General features: G+C 50.2%; 1 protein-coding gene across 6 annotated transcripts in view; it reads right to left on the minus strand.

Annotated features, from left to right (window-relative positions):
* Positions 1 to 377: 377 nt before the first annotated feature.
* The window catches only part of ATG7 (autophagy related 7), a 333,153-nt gene continuing 310,172 nt past the window's right edge, over positions 378 to 23,358 (minus strand). For all 6 annotated transcript variants that reach the window (XM_068559086.1, XM_068559084.1, XM_068559085.1 and 3 more), the window contains exon 19: positions 378 to 650. In XM_068559086.1, coding sequence (XP_068415187.1) covers positions 618 to 650 — 33 coding nt within the window. In that variant the 3' untranslated portion in view covers positions 378 to 617. The remainder of the gene's footprint in view (positions 651 to 23,358) is intronic.

Below are 23,358 nucleotides of genomic sequence, written 5' to 3' on the forward strand. Positions count from 1 at the left end.
CGCAGGTGGAGGGGCTGTCTGGGCAACAGACTCCGTCCTCAGCGGGGGTCTGGGTTCACTGGGACAAGTGTGGTCCCTTCTGTCCCGCACGTGGCTCAGCTCCCCTGCCTCCCACGCCCGCAGGCCAAGCTGACAGCGCTGACGAGGACCCCAGCCCTCACACGTGCCCAGGGCCGCTCTGGGGGCTTTGTGGCGCTGCCCCCGCGATGGCTGCTGGAAGGAGCTGACTTCTCACTTGCCTACCTGCTCTGTGTTGGGCCAACTCCTCCCTGTCCTCATTCCACCCCATGGGGGTCATGGCCAGGAGAATCCCGGGAGCCTGACTACCAAACACCCGTGACAACAACAAGAAAGAACTGCTCGTGGAGGGAACCAAGTCCCAGATCACTGGCAAGGCCGAAGCCAAGGTTATTATTTAGCTGAGAACTGGTGGGACCATGAATCATAAGAAACGGAGAAGCTCCCGGGCAGCCGAGGGAGGGCCCCAGTCCTTAAGGTATGGAGATGAGGGGACCACAAAGGTTGGAGGGGCCCAGAATCACCGGTCCTGGGGGTGGCGTCCTGCTCCGGAGACTGAGAGCCCCTCAGTGGGCCGGCAGCCAGGGTGGGGGGGCGTGTCAGACGGTCTCGTCGTCGCTCATGTCCCAGATCTGCGTGGAGAACAGGAGACGTTCAGAGCGTTCATTCACCCGGCGCCGCCCATGATGCTGTCTCAAAGCCGTGCAGCTGTGGCAACAGCAAAAGGAACACGGCTGCCACCTACAGTGCCTCACAGCCCCCTTGTCACCAAGGGACTGACACCCCATTTCCTGTGTAATGAAACCACGTCTCAGAGCCCTGCGGTCACTTGCGCAAGGCCTCCTGGTGAGGGAGCCCCCGGTGGCCGAGCTGGGGGAGCTGGGATTTGGACCGGGCCGTGCGGACCCTCCCACTGCCGCAGCGTCCCTGCCCTGCCCAGTCCCCCACTCACTCCCACTTCTGTGGCGCTGACCACTGCCGCCCCTCCAGAGTAAGCCCTCTGGCCACCACCGGCTTTGAGGAACAAGAGGAATAAGGGGGGGCCCTGCCCGCTCGCCCCCACAGGCCCGGCTTTGTCTCTGCACCCTCAGCGTGAACCCCCGGGAGAAGGCCCAAGGCCAGCGTGGAACCCCCAGGCGCTCCTCGCACCCTGGGCGCCTGGTCCCTGAACTTAACGCCTACAGACTTTCAAAATTCCTAGAATTGGTTGCAAAAGGCCACCTCAATGCTGGCAGAGCCGAGAAAAGGAACATCGTGTTTACGCGAGGCTGGCCCAGAGAGATGGGGAGTCCCGGCCAAGGTAAATATCAACACCAGCTTGGCTTTCAGTGTCGGGGATGTGGAAAATAAATACAGAGAAGGAAATTTCCCCTCTCCTGAGGACCAACCGCCTGGGGCCGAGGGCTGGCGGCGGGTGTGCCTCTCAGACACACCCTCACTTTTACATGCACCCTGCTGTCCAAGGACAGTGGGATGAGACCACCAAGGTCCAGACGCCCGAAGCAGCGGGGATGGTGTGGAGGGATTGGGGCTGGGGCCCAGCAGCCTGAGGGTGGCCTGGCGGGCCTGCCCCCTCGGGTGGGATGGGGGCTGGTGGTAGAGGAGTGGTTGCCTTTCCGACGAAGGCTGCATCTGACACTCCTCCAGTTCTAACCATCTGAGTGGGGGAAGGAGCCACCAGAGGGCTCGCTGACACAATTCATTTATTTTTTCACTCTCTCATTCAATAAACACACGCTTATGGAGCCCGTCCCTGTGCCGCGGGCTGTGCCGACCTGGTGCAGATGCTCCCTCCTTCACTCCTCACAACAGCCTGTGAGGAAGTGTAGATGGAAACAGGCTCAGAAAAGGGAAGTCAACTAGCCCAGGATCACACAGCCAGTAAGGTACAGAGCTGGGAACACAGGTGAGAGGGAAAGGGTTATGTGAGTAAAAAGGCTGCCTGGGCTTCAGGGCTGGGGCAGGCTGCTTGGAGGAGGGGGCCAGGCCAAGACGAGGGGGGTGAGCCCGGTGGGCCACGGCCCTCTCCATCCTCCCGCCCAGCCTCCGGGGAGGGGGGCCGCCAGCCAGGGCCGGGCAGTCAGTGAGCAACGCCCTCCTGCAAGTGGGTAGCCAGGGCTGTTCACAGGACCCTGGGGGGCCAGGCCCTGGGAAGGGCTTTAATGGGAAAGCAGGAGCCTCAATCCATTCTGTCATCCATCTTACTGGCTCTCGGGTCTGGGGAAGAATCCTCAGCACCTGGCCCTACCTCTGCACACAAGCAGGGCAGGCAGAGAGCTGGCTTGAGCATGGGCAGCGGGGAGGGATCCTGGCTCTTCCCCTTGTTCCTGGCACTGCCCAGGCTGCGTAGGGGATCAAGTAAGGCACCGAAAGGGCTGATCATGACGGGACTCTGCAAAAGGGGGGTTGGGGGGAGGCAATGGATTTTTACAGAACTGCTCAGGGATTTTCCAGAACGCGTTCTCTGGGCCGGACGTGGGGTTTCTCTGCTAGGGCAGCCAGTCCTTTTGCCATTGGCTGGGCTCAGGAGGGCAGCAGCAGTCTTAATTGTAAACCTCCAGAAACTTCAGCCCCAACAAATACTGTATGATATCACTTAACGTGTAGAATCTAAAAAAGCCAAACTCATAGAACCAGAGAGTAGATGGATGGTTGCCAGGCCCTGGAGGGGATGGGGAGATGGTCACAGGGTACAAGCTTTCAGTTATAAGAAGCATAAATTCTGAGGATCTAGTGTATAGCCTACTGACTATAGTTTATAGTACTGTATACTTTTAAAATTTGCTAAGAGGGTAGATCTTGAGTGTTCTTACCACAAATAAAAAAAGGGTTGTGAGGTGAAGGATGTGTTAATTAACTTGACTGTGGTCATCATTTCAAAAGTATACGCATATTAAATGATCACACTGTATACCTTTAAAAAAATCACAGGTACAACCTAAATATATACAGTTTTCATTTGTTAGCCATTCCTCAATAAAGTTGGGTGCAGGGGAGAAGCTTAAGCCTCAGCTCCTCTTAGACTGTGGACTCCCAGGTTAGTCTGTTCCCTGCTAGGCCCTCAGCCTTCCGCCCACCACCTGGGGAAGATGAGGCCATGTCCCCTTAACGAATAAAGGTTGTAATAAACTGGCAAAGATTTTTAAAATGTTAACACTCAGGGCTGGCAAGGGTATGGTGAAACACTTCCAGGAGGAGTATAAATTGGTACCGTATTTTTTTAAAAGAAGAGATTTGGCAATATGTAACCCAAAGCTTTAAAAACGTTCGTACCCTAAGGAAGAGATAAATGATCTTTTTTGCAGATGATATGCAAGTATACCTAGAAAACCCAAGAAAATAAATGCTAAGATGAATACAGACAATAACGAGTATTCAGTAAGATAGCAAGATATGAAATTAACGACACAAAATTATAGCCTTCCTGTATACAAACAACATCCAGTTAGAAAACATAATGAAAGAGAAGAACCCATTGTAAGAGCAGTGAAAAAGATAAATTACTAGGGAATAAACCTAACATGAAATGTACAACATCTTTAGGGAGAAAATCCTTCAAAACAGTCCTGTAACAGTCCTCACAAGCATTGTATGAAAAGTAAACTGGGATAAGTGGGGATACACCCTGTGTTTTTTGCACGGGACAATTCAACATCAGTAAAGATGTCAACTTTCCCAAGTAAACATATAAATTTAACACAATCTCAGTTTTAAAAAAATCAAGTATCTTTCCTGGAGCTAGACAAGCTGGTTTTAAAGTTTATGCGGAAAAGGAAGTAAGCAAGACTATCTAAGAAAACCTTTGAGTATGAAAAGAGCAGTGAGGCAGTTCCCCTACTCTGTGTTTAAACATGTCATAAAGCCTGTAATTTAGAGGATTGTGTCAGCAGGAGCACAGATGGGCCAGTGGAACCAAATGAGTCGAGAAACAGAACAGAATAAAGTGTCCAAATACACATGGACATTCAGTATTTTAATAATAAAGGTCTGAGGAATGCGATCTCAAATCATTAGAAAAATATGAGCTTTTAAATAAACGACATAGGGACAACTGGAGAGTCATTTGCAAAAAGATAAAATTGATTCCATGCCTCACTGTATATCAGAATCAACGCCAAATGGAGCAGAGATGTAAGTGTAAAAAAATGAAACCATTCAAATACTGGACGCAAACATGGGTGAATTTCTTTATAACTTGGGAGTGGGAAGCCAATGATCCAAAATCTATAAACAATAAAAACAGATACAGTGGATGATGTAAAGACACACGTGAGGAATTTTGCATGGAAAAAACACTGTAAGCAACGTTGAAAGGACAAATGACACACTGGGTGAAAACATCACAACACACCATGAAGGGCTCATCCCCCTAACATATAAATAGCTCTTAAAATCAAGAAGAAAAAGACCAATAAACTGATTTAAAAAAAAAACAAAACAGGCCAAAGACATGGGCAGTTTACAGAAAAAGATAAGCAAATAGCTTTTATACATAAGAAAAGGTGTTCAACCTTACTTAAAAGAAAAGAAATGCTAAAATTTCTTAGGACACAAAATTCAAAATTTCTGGTCTCTGAAAGCCACCACTATGAAAATGAAAAGGCAAACGACAGACTAGGAGAAAATATCCACACTGTACATAAAGAGGACTCACATCCAGAATATACAAAGAACTCTTCCAGCTCAATAATAAAGAGACAAATAACCTGATTTTTTTAAAGTGAGCAAAAGGTTTGAACAGATATTTCACAGAAGAGGAAATACAATGCTAATAAGAACCTGAAAAGATGCTCAGCATGCTTAGTCTTCAGGGAAATGCAAATCCAAACCACAAAGAGATGGTCAAAGAGCACATGAAAAGATGCTCAATATCACTATTATAGAAATGCAAATCAAAACTACAATGACATACCACCTCACACTGGTCAGAATGGCCATCATCAAAAAAATCTACAAACAGGGCTTCCTGGTGGCATGGTCGTTAAGAATCCGCCTGCCAATGCAGGGGAGACGGGTTCAAGCCCTGGCCCGGGAAGATCACACATGCCACGGAGCAACTAAGCCCGTGCGCCACAACTACTGAGCCTGCGCTCTAGAGCCTGCGCACCACAACTACTGAAGCCCACAAGCTTAGAGCCCATGCTCCACAACGAGAAGCCACCGCAATAAGAAACCCGCGCACCGCAAGGAACAGTAGCCCCTGCTCACCGCAACTAGAGAAAGCCCGCACGCAGCAACGAAGACCCAACTCAGCCATAAATAAATAAATAAAATAAATAAATAAATAAAATTTAAATCTACAAACAATAAATGCTGGAGAGGGCGTGGAGAAAAGGGAACCCTCCTACACTGTTGGTAGGAATGTAAATTGGTAGCGCCACTAAGGAGAAGAGTACGGAGATTCCTTAAAAAACTAAATATAGAACTACCATATCATCCAGCAATCTCACTCCTGGGCATATATCCGTAGAAAAGCATAATTCGAAAAGATACATGCACCCCAATGTTCACTGCAGCACTGTTTACAGGAGCCAAGACATGGAAGCAACCAACATGTCCATCAACAGAGGAGTGGATAAAGATGTGGTACATATATACAATGGAATATTACTCAGCCATAAAAAAGAACGAAATAATGCCATCTGCAGCAACATGGATGGACCTAGAGATTGTCATACTGAGTGAAATCAGTCAGACAGAGAAAAATAAATATATCACTTATATGTGGAATCTAAAAAAAAGGGTACAAATGAACTTATTTACAAAACAGATGTAGAGTCACGGATGTAGAAAACAAACTTATGGTTACCAGAGGATGGGGGGGAGGGATAAATTGGGAGACTGGGATTGACATAGACACACTACTATATATAAAACAGATAACTAATAAGGACCTACTGTATAACACAGGGAACTCTACTCAATACTCTGTAATGACCTATATGGGAAAAGAATCTAAAAAAGATTGGATATATGTATAGCTGATTCACTTAGCTGTATACCTGAAACTAACACAACATTGTAAATCAACTATACTGCAATAAAAATTTTAAATTTTAAAAAATAAACAAACCACAAAGAGACAGCATACCTTACCTTCTAGAATGGCCAAAATGAAAAATTGTGGCTGGCAACACCAAAGGTCTGCGAGAATGTGGAGCAGCAGGAACGCACCGGCTGCTGCTAGTGGGAATGGAAATGGCACAGCCCAAGGAGAAAGGCCTGGCGACTCACAGAGTCCACATACACATCACATGTGCCCCAGCGACTCCACTCCCATTCACCCCAAGGAATGCAAACACGGGTCTGCAAAAAGACTGTGCAAGAATGCTCATGGCAGCTTTAGTCCTAATAGGCACGGACTAGGCTCAATCCGAACGTCCATCAACAGGCAAACAGTGACACCCATCCAGTGGACACTGCTCCCCATCAAAGGAACCAGCCACCAAGGCACACAGCAATGTGTATACATCTCAGAATCTCTATGCTGAGTCACGGGAGTCTGACACAAGTCTACATAAATCCATTTATGTGAAATTCTGGAAAGGGCAAGACTAACCTATGGTGACAGAAAGTAGATCACTTGCCACACTCACCAAACTATACACTTTACACGCGTGTGTTTTATTATATGTAAATTGTACTTTAATAAAGTTGACATTTTTTAGAAAGCTACACAGAACATTTTTCACCTCTCAGATTGGCAAAACCCCAATACAAGTGCTGTGGGAAATACAAGCGCTTGGGAAAACAGCACTCTCCTGTAACACTGCTAGGACAGAAGTGGTATGACCCACAGATGAAAATGTGGCAATATCCAACAGAACTGTTTAGGTCTCAACTCTTGACCCAACAAGCTCACTCTTCATAAAATTTGCAAAAATAAACAGGAATGATAAGCCAGAAATTAAAGTAAATGGCTACCTATGGGGTGGGTGGAATGGGCGTGAGGCTACTCCGAGCATACCTTTTCACTTTAGAATCAAGTAACTGTTCTGTGTATTTGGAAAAAAAAAAAAAAAAAAAACCAAAAGCACAGCAACAAAACCATAACAAGATAAATTGGGATTAATCAAAATAAAAAATTTTTGTGCATCAAAGGACACTATAAAGAAAGGGGAAAGACAACTCAGAGTGAGAGAAACATATCTGGTAAGGAACCTGTATCTAGACCATTGACAACTCAATAATAAAAAGACAACCCAGTTTTTTAAAATGGGCAAAGGAGCTGAATAGACATTTCTCAAAAAAGATAACTGGTTGAGAAGCACATAAAAGACACTTGATCATCATTAGGCATCAGGAGAATGCAAGTCAAAACCACAAAGAGATAACACTTTGCACCCATTAGGATGGCTTTAATCAAAAAGTCAGATAGTAACAAGTGTTGGTGAAGATTTGGAGACACTGGAACCCTCACACGTTGCTACTGGAAGTGTAAAATGGTGCAGCCACTTTGGAAAGCAGTCTGGCAGTTCATCAGTTAAACATAGAGTTGCCAAATGGCCCAGAAATTCCACTCCTGGGTGTATACCCAAGAGAAATGAAAACCCATGTCCACATAAAAACTTGTACACGAATGTCCGTAGCACTATTCATAACAGTCAAAAGGTGGAAACAACCCAATTGCCCACCAAGCGATGAATGGAAAATGTGGTCTCTCCCTACAGTGGAATATTATTTGGCCAAACACCTGCCTACACTCCGTCTTCTCAAGAGCCTGAGGGCACTGGGGTGACTGTCCCCTTTTACCAAGTAGGCAACTCAAGTGCAGAGGAAGTTATGTAACCTGTCAAGGAGGCCAAGCTAGTAAGGGGTAGAGCAGAGGCTTCTTCCACTTTCTCTCTCCATTTCCTTACTGTTGAGCATAATTCCTTCCAAAAAAACAGTGAAGGGCAGAAGCTGACATTCTGTTAGCCTGGCACCCAGTGAGTGGCCCCACGGCCAACGCACACACAGTACCCACAGCTAACCCAGGGCAGTAAAGGCCAGAGCAGCTGGCGCTGGCTCCCAGGGTCCCTCACCTCTGTCCTCCAACACTGTTCAGAAGGCGGAGCCTAAGCTCCTGCCCCTTGGCTCGGCCTTTGGGCCCCCCGAGGAGAGGACTGGCGGTAGCCTGTGCTGGCTGGGGGGCCTGGGCAGTCTCTGACCCGGGCCCCTCATCCTCTCCCCCAGCCCCCGTCCTGCAGCAGTGACAGGGCACCCAGAGGAGGCGCTGCGGCCCTCAGGCCAGTGTAGGTGTGTAGTTGGCGGGGCTGGGGCCACCACTGTGCATGCGGGGAAGGGGAGCCTTCCAACCGCTGGGGCCCGTCACACGGGGTCAGGGAGCACGAGCGCTGGACCACACACACCCAGAGGGCCTCAAGGTTTCCCTTTCCACTCTCCCAACGAGACGGACGCATTTCAGAGGAGCCATTTGTCTTTCAATTTCGAACTTGTGTCCCATTGCTGGACCACACTGCCTGGAGCCTGCCATGGACTAAGGTTTTTCTTTTATAAACACCGTAATTATCCCGTAAATGGCACGGTTATATTTGTGTGTGTGTGTGTGTGTGTGTTAAAAGTGTTCATTTGTTAAATGTAAACATTTAAAATCTACCACCGTTTTTGAAACCTAGTTTTAGCATTTCTTTATTTTTAAGATAAAAATTAAAATATCCAATCTCTCTGGGCCTCTGAGCAGCCCTGCTCCCCATACCTCCTCAGTGGGATCCTCACAGGTACGATTCGTTCTACTGGGAAGGACTGAGAACAGAGGGGTCTGGGGGTGGCATATGCTGGGGACCAGGTAAGGACACTGGATTGGGCTTCCCTGTCAGACTTCCCAGCCAGGGCTCCGTCCACTTGGGGGGAAGCATGAAGGTCCCATCATGTTTCCAAGTGGGTAACACTATAGCCATCCATTCATTCACTCCGTATGTTCACTCATTCAGAAACGTTTACTGGGTAGTGCGGCATTAGGCGAGAGGAGGGGAGGGGGTTCCTTCATTCCCTGCCTTTCCAGGTGGTCAGTACTTTCCTTCAACTTATGGGAAACAACGGTGGGCCGGGGTCTGGTGGTCAGTGAGCCCTGACTGAGCACTTCCAGGGGACCGCTGGGGCCAGAGGAGGAAGGGGACAGGAGGCACCCAGAAAAAGGCTCCAAACAGGTTCAGCCAGAGAGACACATGCCCACAGGAGGGCCGGGCCAGGCAGGGCTGCTTGGGACAGAGGACCCAATCATGGCCGAGGCCCAGGGAGAGGGCAGGGCTTGCCGGGCTCCCCCGGCCAGTGGACTGTGGGCCTGTGCTTGGTCCCCAACATTCTAGGTCAGAGTCACGGACAAGGAAGGTAGGGGAGGAGGTGACCTGGCAGGAGGAGGGAAGAGTGGGGAGGAACGGAGGGCAGGCTGCAGGCCAGACTCCAGGCAATACCCCTCCCTGACCCCGGGCATCCCCACAGGCCTCCACTTTGTCCCCCTGGGTGGAGACACTGGGCTGGGATCCCAAGGAGGAAGGCAGGGCTGCTTCCAGGGTCACTCTTCCACCCTAGGTGCCCACCAGAGAACAGGGCCTCCTGTCCACAGGCATCATTGGCCCCTGGGGGCTCTTTTGGGTCTCCACAGACCCAATGGTGCTGTCTACACAGGAAGAGTGCAATCCGTGCTCGTCTCCGGGCCACTGGGCTCCACACCTCTCCAAGCTCACCTCCCACGACCCTCCCTCCAGCTCACCAGATTCTAGCGGCCCCAGCTCTCGAGCTCTTCCCGTCCTCTGGGCAAGGGAGACCCCTCCCCTCGATTCTGCGCTGCAGGGCTGGCTCCTGCTCCAGGCGTCTTCCCTAATCACTCATCTCAGACAAACAGCCTGTTCGGTTCCTCCCGACTCCTCCCGTCACCGCGTTTTAGTTTGTGCATCTGCCCGAGTCCCCAGAGGACAGCGAGCCACCTGAGGGTGGGCCCCCAGCCCTGGTGCAGAGTCTGGCCCGATACGTGGCTTTTGAATGAACAGTGATTCAGAACCATCTGCCCTGGGTGCGATTCCACAGTGGAAAAAAGAAAGGGGGATTCTGGGTGTGAACATAATATCCAAGAATCAAGCAGTAAAGAAGGGGTCCCTCAGTCCACCTGCTCGCTGGGGATCCTGGCAGGTCAAGCCTTTGGCCTCCACGCCCACAGAACGATGGGGCAGGGCTGTGGGCATCTCCTGCCGGGCAGGCGGGCGGTAGAGCCAACTTTCCGGGGAGGCCTTGACTCCAGACCACTGACGCCCTATTCTCCTCCCTGGGCCCCGCCCCGCATCGAGCCACACACCAGGCTCCGGGAGTGCAGAGTGGTGGGCAGTTCTTGCTTCTGGACTCCCAGAAGCCTGGGGGCGGGACTGGTGCTGGCTGGTAACTGTGCTCGGTGTGCAGCAGCCGTGGGGCTGTCCAATGGCGCCTCTCGGGCTAACCTGTCTGCCCCGGGGCTGTTCGTGTCACATCTGGAGAGGATAGCAGGAGGGGCCCCTGGGTAAGGGCCCAGGTTCTGAGCCCACTCCCAGATTTCCACCCGGAGCTCCGGTCACACCACGGGAATAACCCTGCCCTTTCACCGTTAAGTCCAGAATCTAAGAGCACAGAGCACATGCCCCAGCGTCCATGGAGGCACAATGTGATCTGAGAGCTTCAAGATCCTTCTGCCCCTCAGACAAGGGTGACTGAAGGGAACTGCCTAGGCTGCCTGGTGTGAGCAGATGACAGCTGTCAGGGGCAAACAAGAGGGAAGAGAGAGGGTACAGCATCTGTGCAAGGAAGCCGGGGCAGATGATGAGGGCTCCCAGGGGACTTCCAGGGGCCCTTGCTGTCTGTCGCCGGCTGTCACGGCCCCTTGCTCACACTCCATCCACCTGCCTTTCACCCTCCTTCAGTGGAGATGAAGCAATCCCCCCATGTGCCATCCTCAGGGGTCTGCAGGCCCCTCTGATGCACCACCACTTTGATGCCTCCCTTTTGAAAGACACTCACCTGCCACTCCATCCTTGTGTCCCAAACACTCTCGACCTCCTCTAGCCTGGACTCTGCTGGACGCCAGATCTGGGAGAGGAATTAAGGCCCAGCTCCTCTTCTTGGGGAACCCCAGCCCCAAACTCAGCCTTCCAGAGACCAGGCAGTGGAAGGCTAGTGGAGGGGAGGGGGATGGAGACACAGCTAGAACTTGTGTGGCAGCATGGAGCTCTCGAGGCTTCTGGTGGAGAACTCACCAGCCTTTCCCATTTCCCCCGGCGGCCCCCCACCAGCGCTAAATCAGGGGCCCTGCGTGCACTGCCTCACGGTTCCAGGAACAAGGTTAAGGTTTCACTAGAAAGAAACTGTGGTGGCCAAGGGAGCTGACAGGATGCAAATAATGATTTATAGCAAGTACACTGGGCAGCCGATGGGGAGGGAGGAAAGGCGAAAGGCAATGCTTTCTGGGGGCTGCAGCAGTGGCAGGAGTGGGGTCTGTCCCCCCTCCGTGTGGCTGCAGCCCCTGCAGCTGATCAGAGGCACACGGAGGGAGCAGGCAGGGCCCGTGCACACAGGCGGCCTGCACGCCACCTTCAGGGCCTCTGCCCCTGTCCTCCCTGCTCCTCCCACCCACAGAGATGCTCTGGGCTCCGAGTGACAAGAGGAGATGATCTGAAGAAGACAGCCTCGTGCCTCAGAACCTGGATCCGGAGAAAAAGGCCAACACGCCAGGCCAGCACTCAGGAATGCTGGGTGGCGCCTGGCCAGTCCTCACTTCACTGCTCCAGGCACCAAGAACTCAGCTGACATGGGATACAGGGATAGGATGCCCTGGAAGGGGTGCCAGGGGGCCATCACCTTAAAGGAGGCACAGGAGGGAAGCCGAGGAAAAGAGGCTGCTGCGAGCAGCGACCAGACTGGAGATGCAGACCTCAGGTGACACCACCCGGTGACAGTGCACCCAGGCTTGTTTCCACCTTCTGGGGCTCCTTGGGCCTCAAAGCTAGGGCAGAGGGACATGGGCGGCAGGGGGAGAAGGTATAGCCCGTGGGGGGCAGGGGGCTCAAGTTGCCCCCTGGGCCAGAAAAGAGAAACTGGTGGCCTCCCCACACCATGGGGGGGACTGGGCGGGAGAGCGTGGCCAGGCACCGGAGGGAGTACTTAGGCAGGCGTTAAACATGTTTTCAAGCAACTTTTAATGATGTGAGAAAATGATCAGAAATCTCTGAAAAGAGAAAATAAAACTGTATGCTCAGTCTGACCCCACTGACATACATGCTTGGTGAAAAAAAAGTGCTAGGAGTAAAAAGCAAATCAGAACAATAGCCTCTGAGTGGTGGAATCATGGGTGTGAGTTTTGTTCTTTATTTTCGAATTTTTTTTATAATGCTCACTTATGACTTCCATGATCAGAAAAAAAGGTTGTGTAAAGAGGGGGTTATCCTGACACTCCCCAGGGAGTGCGGAGGTGAGGGTGTGGCTATGTGCACAGGGACTCAGTGCCCGTTGGTTTCTTGTGTTTTTCCCTCCCAGGAAGTGCTGAGAAGCAAAATAAGAAACCTCCCGCTAACGGTGGGGGTGGGGGTGGGATGCTGCCATTTAACCGTGGACCCCCAGTGAGATTTAAGTGGAAGACCCCAGCCGGAATTCCCAGCCCACAGTGCAGGCTGCCCACCACCTCCCCCTGTGATTAGTCTGGAAAACGGGGCTCAGGGCCCTGCTATAATATTTAGCCCCCTCCCTCCAGGCATGTCCTTAAATGAGGACCAACATCTAAGAGCTCTAAGGAGGGTTTACGGCCGAAAGACGGAGGTGTGACTGAGCTCTGCTGTGGGGACGGCCAAGGACGGGTAGCAGTGGGTTTGGGCTCTCAACCCCTCATCTCTAAGGCTCTCAAACAGCAGCAGCAGCAGCAACTGACAACAGGGTGTGGATTCTCCACTCAGACTGGGGAGTAGCGGGGATTCACTTTGGAGACGACGTGAGGCGTGAAGGAAGGGGACGTGCGGGAGAAGGGTGGCCAGGCCCCAGGCCTGCTTGCTTTCTTCCTGGCTTCAAAACACATTTTTCAAATTAGGTGGTAAGAATACAGGGCAATTTCTGTGGCACCAACATACTTTCTTTCAAGATATGATTTATGCGTTTGGCCCACATTTTAAATGAAATGGTTATTGAGATAAATGGCCGTGCTGGAGGCTGCAAAATGTTTTCCATTATGTAGTTCTTCTTTTCAGTTCCTTAGAAAACTTTCTGATAAGGGCCCCATAAAAAGGTGGACACTTTGGCATTTTTGTTCTCTACCTCAAAGTGCTTTTGGGGTCAACACTGGAGAGGGGGAGATGGAAGGGAGGAAAGCGTGAGAGCTCAGAGCTCCAGCATGAAGTGAATGCAGCATCTAAACAGACTCAGACCAGACTTGACTTGGTACCAAGAGAGAACTTTGAAACTTTAAATATGCAAATGCAGGTGCCCTGGGCTATCCGCAGAGGGCCAAGATTCAACTCCCCCCACCCCCCCCCCCCCCCCCCCCCCCCGCAGGCTTTCTCCTGAGGGCCCAGCCTCTGGGCCTGACCACCAGAGACCTCGAGATGAGGCAGAAGCTGTCCCCTGGACTTCGTACCAAGCTACAGGAACCCGAGAGTGCAGTACTGACATAAGGGTGGAAAAAAGTAGAGAGTGAGAAACAGACCCACACATATATGGGTCGAATGACTTTCAACAAAGGTGCCGAGGTAACTTAAGGGGAAAGGAGAGTTGTTTCAACACACGGTGCTTGAACGATTAGATATCCACATGGAGAGAAACGAACCTTGACCTTTATCTCAAATCATATGTAGAAATTAATTTGAAATGAATCATGGACATATATGTAAAAGCAAAAAGCATAAAACTACTTCTAGAAAAGAAGATTAAAAAAATTAATGAGACTTAGAGGTAGGCAAAGAATTCTTAGAATACCGAAAGTATGGACCATAAAATAAAAAATTAATAAACTGGGTTTCATCAAAATTCAATGCTTTTTGAAAGACAACATTAAGAAAATGAAAAGGTAAGCCAAAGATATTGAGAAAACACATGCAATGCATATATCTGACAAAGGACCTATGTCCAGAAAATATAAAGAACTCTTACAGTTCAATAAGAAGATAAATAACTGATTGGAAACATGGGCAAAAGATCTGAAAGAAATGTCACAAAAGAAGATATATGGACAGCAAATAAGTACATGAAAAGATGTTCAACATCCACTATCACTAGAATACTGAAATAAAAACCATATACCCACTCAAATGGCCAAAATTAAAAAGACTGCCAGCTCTAAGTGTTGGCCAAGATGCAGAACAACCAGAACTCTCATACACTGCTGATGGGAAGAGATGGTACAGACATTTTGATAAACAGTTCGACAGCTTCTTAAAAATTAAATATACACTTATATGATAACCCAGCAATTCCAGTCCTAGGTAATCACTCAGAGAAATGGAAACAAATGTCCACATGAAGACTTGTTTAACAAGCACACATTGGAGCTTTATGTTCAATAGTCCCAAACTGGAAACAAAGACTCATCAATAGATGAGTGAATAAACAATTATGACATAAAATGGGATACTATTCAGCAATACGAAAGGACAAACTGCTGACCCATGCAACAAAATGGATAAATCTCAAAAATTTACTGAACAAAAAAGAAGCCAGACAAAAGAGTATTCAATATATGATTCCAAAAAACGATCCTAAAATTTGTATGGAACCACAGAAGGCCCCAAATAGCCACAGCAATCTTGAGAAAGAAGAGCAAAGTTGGAGTCCTCATACTTCCTGATTTCAAACTATACTACAAACTACAGTAATCAAACCAGTATGGTACTGGCATAAAAACAGACACACAGACCAACGGAACAGAATAGAGAGCTATTATTTGACAAGGGAGCCAAGAACACTCTATGGGAAAAGGAGAGTCTCTTCAATAAATGGTGTTAGGAAAACTGGATAGCCACATGCAGAAGAATGAGATTGCAAAGCAAAATTCAACAAGTGGGACTACATCAAACTAAAAAGTTTCTGCCCAGCTAAAAAACCATACAATAAAAAGGCAATCTACAGAATGGAAGAAAATATTTGCAAATCATATATGGGATAAGGGGTTAATATCCAAAATATATAAAGAATTCATACAACTCAGTAACGACCACCACCACAACAAAACCAAACAATAAACCAAACAATCTGATGAAAACATGGGCAGAGGAACTAAACAGACATTTGTCCAAAGACATCCAGATGGCCAACAGGTACATGAAAAGATGCTTAACATCACTAATCATCAGGAAAATGCAAATCAAAACCACAATGAGATATCACCTCACACCTGTTAGAATGGCTATCATCAAAAAGACAAGAAATAACAAATGTTGGCAAGGATGTGGAAAAAAAGAGAACCCTTGTGCACTGTTGATGGGAATGCAAATTGGTTCAGTCACTGTGGAAAACAGTATAGTGGTTCCTCAAAAAACTTAAGAAGAGAACTACTTTATGATCCAGCAATTCCACTCCTGGGTATCTATCCAAAGGAAATGAAAACAGGATATCAAAAAGATACATGCACTCCTGTGTTTACTGCAGCATTATGCACAATAGCCAAGATATGAAAACAACGTGTCTGTCAACTGATGAACATGTAAAAAAGATATGCTGTATATATACTATTCAGCCATGAGAAAGAAGGAAATACTGCCATCTTCAACAACAAGGATGAACCTTGAGGGCATTATGCTAAGTGAGATAAGACACACAGAGAAAGACAAATACTGGATGATATCACACATGTGGAATCTAAAAAAGCCGAACTTGTTAAAACAGAGAATGGAATGATGGTTACCAGAGGCCGAGGGGCTGGAGAATTGGAGAGATGTTGTTTAAGGGTACAAGCTTGGAACTAGTAGATAAATAAGTCCTGAAGAGCTAGCTCACAGCACAGTGTTATACAAAATGATACTGTATCATAAACTTCAAAGCTGCTAAGAGAATAGGTCATAATTGGTCTCAACACAAAGAAATGATAATTATGGGACATGATGGGGGGCGGTTAGCTAACACTGACATTGCAAAAATAACTGTATCAAATCAACAGGCTGTATACCTTAAACTTACACAATGTTTTATGTCAATTACATCTCAATAAAAATAAATTTAAAAAATAAAAATAAAACAAAAAATATGTTGCATTTATATGAAACCCTAGAAAATACAGATGGAATCTGTAATGGCAGAAAACAGACCCTTGATTGCCTGGGGCTGGGTGGTGGAGGATCTGAGTGTGAAGGGCCCCAAGGAAATCTTTACCTTTTGGGGTGATAGACATTGTCCATATTTTGATTGTGGCAGTAGTTACACAGGTGTGTAAGTTTGTCAAAAATCATTGAAAGGTACCCTTTTACATGTATTTTACTGTATGTAAATTACACCTCAATAAATGTGATTTTTAAAAATTCAGCAAAAAAAAAAGCTAAAAGGTATGTGTGTGGGTTCACAGAATATAAATACATATTTATAATAATTGCCAAAACATATAATAAGAGGAATACTGTGACTTTTCCAAAATGGGCAAGAAGGCAGAGGGTGGGCAGTCCCCAAGTGGGGCCCCCTCCCACCCTTGCAGCACGCAGACTGTTTCCCAACCGCTTTACTCCGAGTGTAATTTTCCAACCACTTTGAGCGGAATAGAATCATTACGGTCTAGCATCCTTGCTTCCTCAGCTAGATGGCAGGCCTTCTCTTACCCTGGGTAGGATTTCCCCTTTAGTCACCAATCAACACGCCATGGTTTAGCCGAGGGGTAACAAGCTCTGCCTCTGAAGCCAGACTTCTCCGACTGCATCCCTGCTCTGCCACTTACTAAGCTGGGTGACCTTGGGCTATTTACCTAATCTCTCTGTTCCTCTGTTTTCTCATCTGAAAAAGGAAGACAAAAACAGCATCTCCCTCATAAGGTTGTTGTGACAAAGGATTTAAAGTGCTCAGAATAGTACCCGACATTGGGTACACAGTAGTTGCTGTTATTTGTTTGAAATTATTAAGAACACAACTTAACAACCTGGAAAAAAAAAAAAAAATCCCTGTTGACATCATGAACATTTTTTGGTAAGCTCTTATAAGCTGTGGGTAACTGATCTCATAGAAGAGCCTAATTACAGCTTTTCATGCTGAAAATACTTTTCATGCTGGAAACAAACCTGTTTCCTCCTGTCTGTGATGTCATTCCTTCACCTGCTCAGTCACAAGAATTATCCAGGGCCAATTCTGTGTCATATTCAAATATGGCCCTCTTTAATCTCTACCACACCACGGTGTCTTTACAGACAAAAAGCTGATGGCTCAGAGGGCAGATGACTCAGCCAGAGTCACACAGCTAGACCACAGCAGAGCCAAGATTCAAACCCAGGTCTCTCTGCTTCCATGCCCCACGCTGTCTCGCCACTGTGGCTTCTGGCAATAAGTCACTGTGAGGCTCCTAGGGAGTATCTTGCCGGGAGAACTATCCTCTGAAGGGTAACTGTATGACAGAGTCTGTGCTCGCCTCAGAAAGCCCTTCTTGGGACTTCCCTGGTGGCACGGTGGTTAAGAATCCGTCTGCCAATGCAGGGGACATGGGTTTGAGCCCTGGTCCGGGAAGATCCCACATGCTGCAGAGCAACTAAGCCCGTGTGCAACAACTACTGAGCCTGTGTTCTAGAGCCCATGAGCCACAACTACTGAGCCCATGTGCTGCAACTACTGAAGCCCGCACCTAGAGCCCGTGCTCTGCAACAAGAGAAGCCACCGCAGTGAGAAGCCCACACGCCGCAAGAGAGTAGCCCCTGCTCGCCGCAACTAGAGAAAGCCCGCGCGCAGCAACGAAGACCCAATGCAGCCAAAAATTTAAAAAAAAATAGAAAGAAAGAAAGAAAAGAAAGGCCTTCCTGAAGTAGCTAACAGGTCACGCAGAGAGGGCAGGATCACTGGGCCTGTCCTCTGGGCTCTCAGCTATCACTCATCCCAACAGAGCCCCCATGCTCTGTATGACACCGGGGCTAGATATGCCACAGACCTTCTGTCAGGTTCCTGTGATGCTCCGCATGGTCAGTCAACCCTGGGCTCCAGGTTCCTCCTAGTGGGGTGGATAATAGAGGCCATCTGAGGTCACACACACCCTTCTCAGGCCGCTGCTCTGTTACGGCTACAGCTCGGCTCGGCGGCATTGGGTAGGAAGGGAGCGAGGTGCTCCCAAGTTCAGATCTGGGCTCTCCCACTGAACCGCTCTGTGATCTCAGGCGAGGTTACTTTATCTGTCTGAGACTTAGTTTCCACCACCACCCTCCCAAAGGTTGTCACGGGTAAATAAAATACGAACGGAAAGCACTCACCCAGAACCTGGCATCAGGCAGGCCCTTAAGAAATGCTAAATGAATCTGAGTCCAACTGCGCTGAAGCCACAGGAACACAAACCGTCTTGGCTACTGGCTGAGGACTTCATAATGGACACTTGTTTTACATAACATCTCCCTCATTGCTACATTCAGACCCTTGAGGGAGAATGGTACCTGAGACTGAGAGATCAGGAAGAAAAATGATACTCTTTATGGAGTATCCAGCCAGCCAGACACTCATCCATTCAACAAACAGGGAACACCCACTGCATCCCAGGCCCGATGCTAGGCTCCGGGTGTGCAGCAGCGATCGGGACAGATACGGCTCCCACTCTCAGGAGGCCTCTGATTGTGTGAAGTTCACATTCTAGTGGAGGCGACAAGAGACTAACACACAACCAGAACTAAGAAAATAGCTCCAAGACATCTAAGTACCATGAAGGAGAGTAAACACGCACGGAGTGTGAGATGGAGTAACAGAGGAGCACTTGCTTTAGACAGGGATTTTCTGTAAGGCCTCTTGGAGGCAACATTTAAGCTGAGATCCGAAAATGGGAAGGAGCCAGCCCATCAAAGAGCAGAGGGAGGGTGGCTCTTGGTGGAGGGACCGGCAGGCGCAGAGATCTGAAGGCAGGAACGGGCGCGTGTGCTCCAGGGACTGACGGCAGAGGATGTGGCTGGGGTGGGAAAGCTCAGGGCAGAGGGTCTGCGACGAGAGGGTCCATGGTGAGGAGTCCGGGTTTATTCTAAGCCACTGAACTTAAGCAGGAAGCAACATGATCACCGACGGTGCCAGGAGAAACAGAGAGCAGTGTGCATATCTGAAGTCTATCTCAGAAGGAGAACCAGCAGGCTGAGCATAAATAGCTAGGATCAGAGTCCTGAAATGTCAGAGCTGGAAATCATCTTACACACGTCAGGTCCCCCCGCCCACTGTTACAGAAGGGGAAACCGAGGCCCAGAGAGGGGACACGGCCTAAGCAAGGTCATAGGCGGAGCTGGGCGTGGAACCCTAGACACCAGGGTGGTCCTCGGCTGCCCTGTTCCGGGTCAGAGCCACAGGCTCGGTCCACGCCCGCGGAAGGAGAGGTGAGAGGGGCCGCTCTCCCCGGAGGCCCCCCACCGGGTGCGCTCACACAAACGTTTCCTCTGAAAACAAGGGCAGTGACCTCCGCGGAACACAGACATCCTCCCTAGGTGCGTGTGAAACTCTGCACCTCTCTTGCGAAATGGAGGTTTTGGCTTTCTTCCTCTGCAGTCCCGGTGAAGGTCCTGGGAAGGCACAGACCCATCCTGAAGTGCAGGCTCCGTGGCCAGGACAAAACTCCAAGCGTCAGCGGTGATGGTCACTTTGCTGGAGCAGGGTGCGGGCAGGGTGGGGCCCGCGCCCGGCCCTGCTGTCTGCAGGCCACCGGCTGCACATTTCCCAGAGGGTTTATGAGAAGCTGGCTGTGCTCACTAATGGCAGTCCATCAAGGCATTCCTCTTGCTACCTACCTTGTCTCTAATGAGCTACTTCCCAGCTCACCAGAAGGCCCTCAGTTCCCCTCCAGTCCTGCTCACCTGGGTCCTGGGGACAGTCCTTCCAAACCCCCACTACCCAGGCACCAGCCCTGAGAGGCCCAGAGAAGCCAGGGCCTGGCTGACCTGCTCAGTGGAGGGGTCTCATTCCCAGCCGGCCAGTCTGGGCGGCAGCCTTGGGGGGGGGGTGGTGGTTTGGGGGCTCTGCCCCTCCCACATGGAACCGCTTTTTCTCTGCTGAGGGTGACAAGCTTCGGGCTCATTTTTTGGCGGGATCAGCAGAAATTCTTTACAAGGGACAGATGCGTTTCACCCTGAGAGCAAGGGTACGAGGCTAGCGGGAGCCCTGGTCCCGGGGGTTCCGAGGTGCTCTGAAGGCCCTGGGAAGGCAGGCTCGAGAACGGCCGCACGGCTCCTCCAGAGACAGAATGAACCGTGTCTCATTCCGGGCTCCCCCACGTCTGTGCCAAGGACGCTGTGAATCTGAAAACTGAGAGGGCCGAGCCCTCCTCAGAGGAAGCCTGCGTGCCTCAAATGCCAAATCCACCTGCAGAGCTGGGTCCTCCTGCTGGGCGTACAGCTGCCCCCTCAGTCCGCGGGCCTGAGAGCCCCTATCAGGGCGGCTGTTCCATCACCACCTCCCACAGCCTGTCCAGCTCTGCGAGGGGCCGATGCAGGACAGTCTTAGGGTGACAGAAGTTGGGACTCCACCTTAGGGACCTGGGAGCTGTGCTAGGTGCCTCTGGGGATAGAACGACGACTAAGATGGGAGGGCCCGAGGGCCCCTCCCCTCCCCTCGGCAGTCTTCAGTCTGGCCAGGAGGGTAAGGCACAGCAGGCAGGGTGTCTGACAGACGTCCCAGGGGAGCGGCCTGAGCGGAGGGGCAAATGGCCAGGCACTCCGCTAAGGCTCTGCACAGGATGGTCTGGATCTAAGCCCTGAAGGATGGAACATTCCAGAAGGAATGCCAGCCTGGCCTCGAGGGAGGCCCCCATGTAGGGAATCCCAGGAAGAAATCAATCGGCCCTTTTACAAAAGCCTTCCTGGGAGAGGTGATTCAGAAGCAAATGGGGGTGTGAACTGGACAGGCAGCCGGGGTGACACCAGGCAGCCAAGGCGCTGGGGCGAGGAGTGCAGGCGAGGACTGCAGGCCAGGAATGAGGCTCCTGCAGGGAGGGCAGGGAGGGCTTCCGGGATGGGGGCTCGAGGCTGGGAGAAGCCTCTGGGGCTGCTGGTTGGCTAAGGCCCGCTGAGCTGGGCCACCCTTCTGCAGGTGGGAGGTTCTTAGGTGGTCCCGAGGTGGCCAGGTACGTGATGGCAGGCAGTGACTGGGGCTCTGTCTCCACGTGGCCAGCAGGCCCGGCAGACGGAGCTGGGAGAGAGCAGCTGCCCGCTGCGGGTTAAAGGACTACTGCTTCAGAGAGGCAGGCGATGGGCCACTGGACACCCCGGGTCATCTGGGGCTCCACCACACGGCCTGCTAACAAACAGTGCGGCAACCTCAGTGTCCAGTCCCTGCCGGGCGGCACGTACCACCAGCATGAAGGACCGTTCAGGAAGGGCGCTGCCACCTTCCAAACTGCTGGGCTCTGGGGAGATGCCTTCTCCTCGGTGAGAATGTCTAACCCTGGGGGCAACACAGGGCCTGGCTGTGAGCAGAAGATGTGGGGACAGGCGGTGTGGGCCTCTGTTCCAAGACAAACAGCGTGCTGAGGCGACACGGACCATGCCTTTCTTTACCTTGGCAACGTCCTGCCCACACCTAAATATAGACGCCTGTGCAGAACGCGCATCTGCCTGCTGCCACAGCATCGGTACGGCCCGACTCAGAGCAGAAAGGCTCAGTGTTAAGACTCTAGAAGCTTTTCACTGTGGGTCGCTGGAATCTCAAGTTCCTTTCTTGTTTGGCTTGACCATCCTCAGAGGCAGGTGCAACTGACAGCCCGCCTGGCCGAGGGGCACAGCCACGCCAGTGGGCTGGAGAAGCCTGGAGGCCCACGGCCCCAGCTCGAGGCTTTCCTCTGGTCAGTACTTTTCCAGCCCAGACAGCTCAGAAGTACAATTCTTGACCTCTCCTTTGTGGCTACACATTTCTGATGGTGAGAAATCTGGGCCTCGAGATGCGCTCCAGGTTTTTTCTAATTGGCCATAACTTGAAAGAGTTTAAATGTTTAAGGGTGAAAAAGAAACAACGGTTCATTCTCTTAATATTTTTTAAAAACCCACTTCATAAACCGTTCAGAGTTTTCCACTTCAAGCCTCTTTCATTTTTCTCTTTTCTCTCTCTTGGTCTGATGATAAACAGCAGGCACTACGTTCAGAAATTTTGGTTAACAGAGAAGCAAGAACTGTGGCTACAAAAAAATAACATCTTCAAAGAATCAGCTCCATGTATCCCCTCCCATCTCTTCTCTCTTCTCAGAAAGTAGTCTGTAGTGATAGTTTTCAGTCATCTCAGAAAAGTTTCTGCCTCAGTGTGTTTATGTAATGGCTGTTTTTTACAGAATGGGGATTTTTCTCAGTGGTCCCAAACCATCAGGAGAAGAAGGTAAATCTAAGTTCATTCTGGGAACAACATCAAACCCAAGCAGAACAACCACAGAAAGCAAGCTATGTATGGGCCTAACTCCTTTAAAATCACACTTAAAAATCACTTTATCTTGCTTAATAAATTACTGCAAGCTGGACTGGGAAAAAAAATCGCTCTAGAGGAGGTTTACAATATAAATAACCGCTAAGAGATCATTTTCTTTGTTTTTCTTGGCAAGGGTCTTGCTGGGTCTAAATGAACACGCAGAGCCATGCTGAGAGGCGCTGGGGATGAGGGCAGGGGGCTAAACAGCTCAGCCCGGGCCAGCCCAGACCAACCGGCCCCGCAGGCGGCACCGCGCTGAGTCTGTGCGGGGGTCGGGACGGGGTTGGGGGGGGGCGGCGATTCCAGGTCCGGGACTCCAGGTGAAAAGCCCACTCTCTGCTGTGCCTCCAGGCTGTGCCTGTCTCGGGCCCCTTCTTCCAGTCCTCCCCCAGCCTGGGGCCTGCTCCCCTCCCCACCCCTCTGGGAAAGCCTCCAGGTGGGCATCCAGGTACCAAGCCGGGTGCGCGAGGCAACGCCGACACCGGGGGCTGGGGGCCGGGGGCCGGGGGCCAGCGTGCAGGCAAAGCAACGGACTCAGGGCTCCTCCTAAGCCCTTTCACTCCATTAACAAAGTAGATACATCTTCCTGCCTGCTGACTGCCTGTCAGGCACTGTTGGTAAACATGCCATATGTTATCTAGATGGTTCCTCACCCCATGCGGAGATTATCATTAACCTTGGGAGAGAAGCCTGTTCTTAACTACCAGCTCACATCCCTCCTTGTACCTCCCACTCGTCCTTCCAGACTAGCCCTCTCTTTCGGGGCCCAGCACACCGCACTTCTGGTTTCTTTGTTGCAGATGATGCGCTCCT

The sequence above is a fragment of the Eschrichtius robustus genome, chromosome 12 (genome assembly GCF_028021215.1).
Source record: "Eschrichtius robustus isolate mEscRob2 chromosome 12, mEscRob2.pri, whole genome shotgun sequence".
Lineage (NCBI taxonomy): Eukaryota > Metazoa > Chordata > Mammalia > Artiodactyla > Eschrichtiidae > Eschrichtius > Eschrichtius robustus.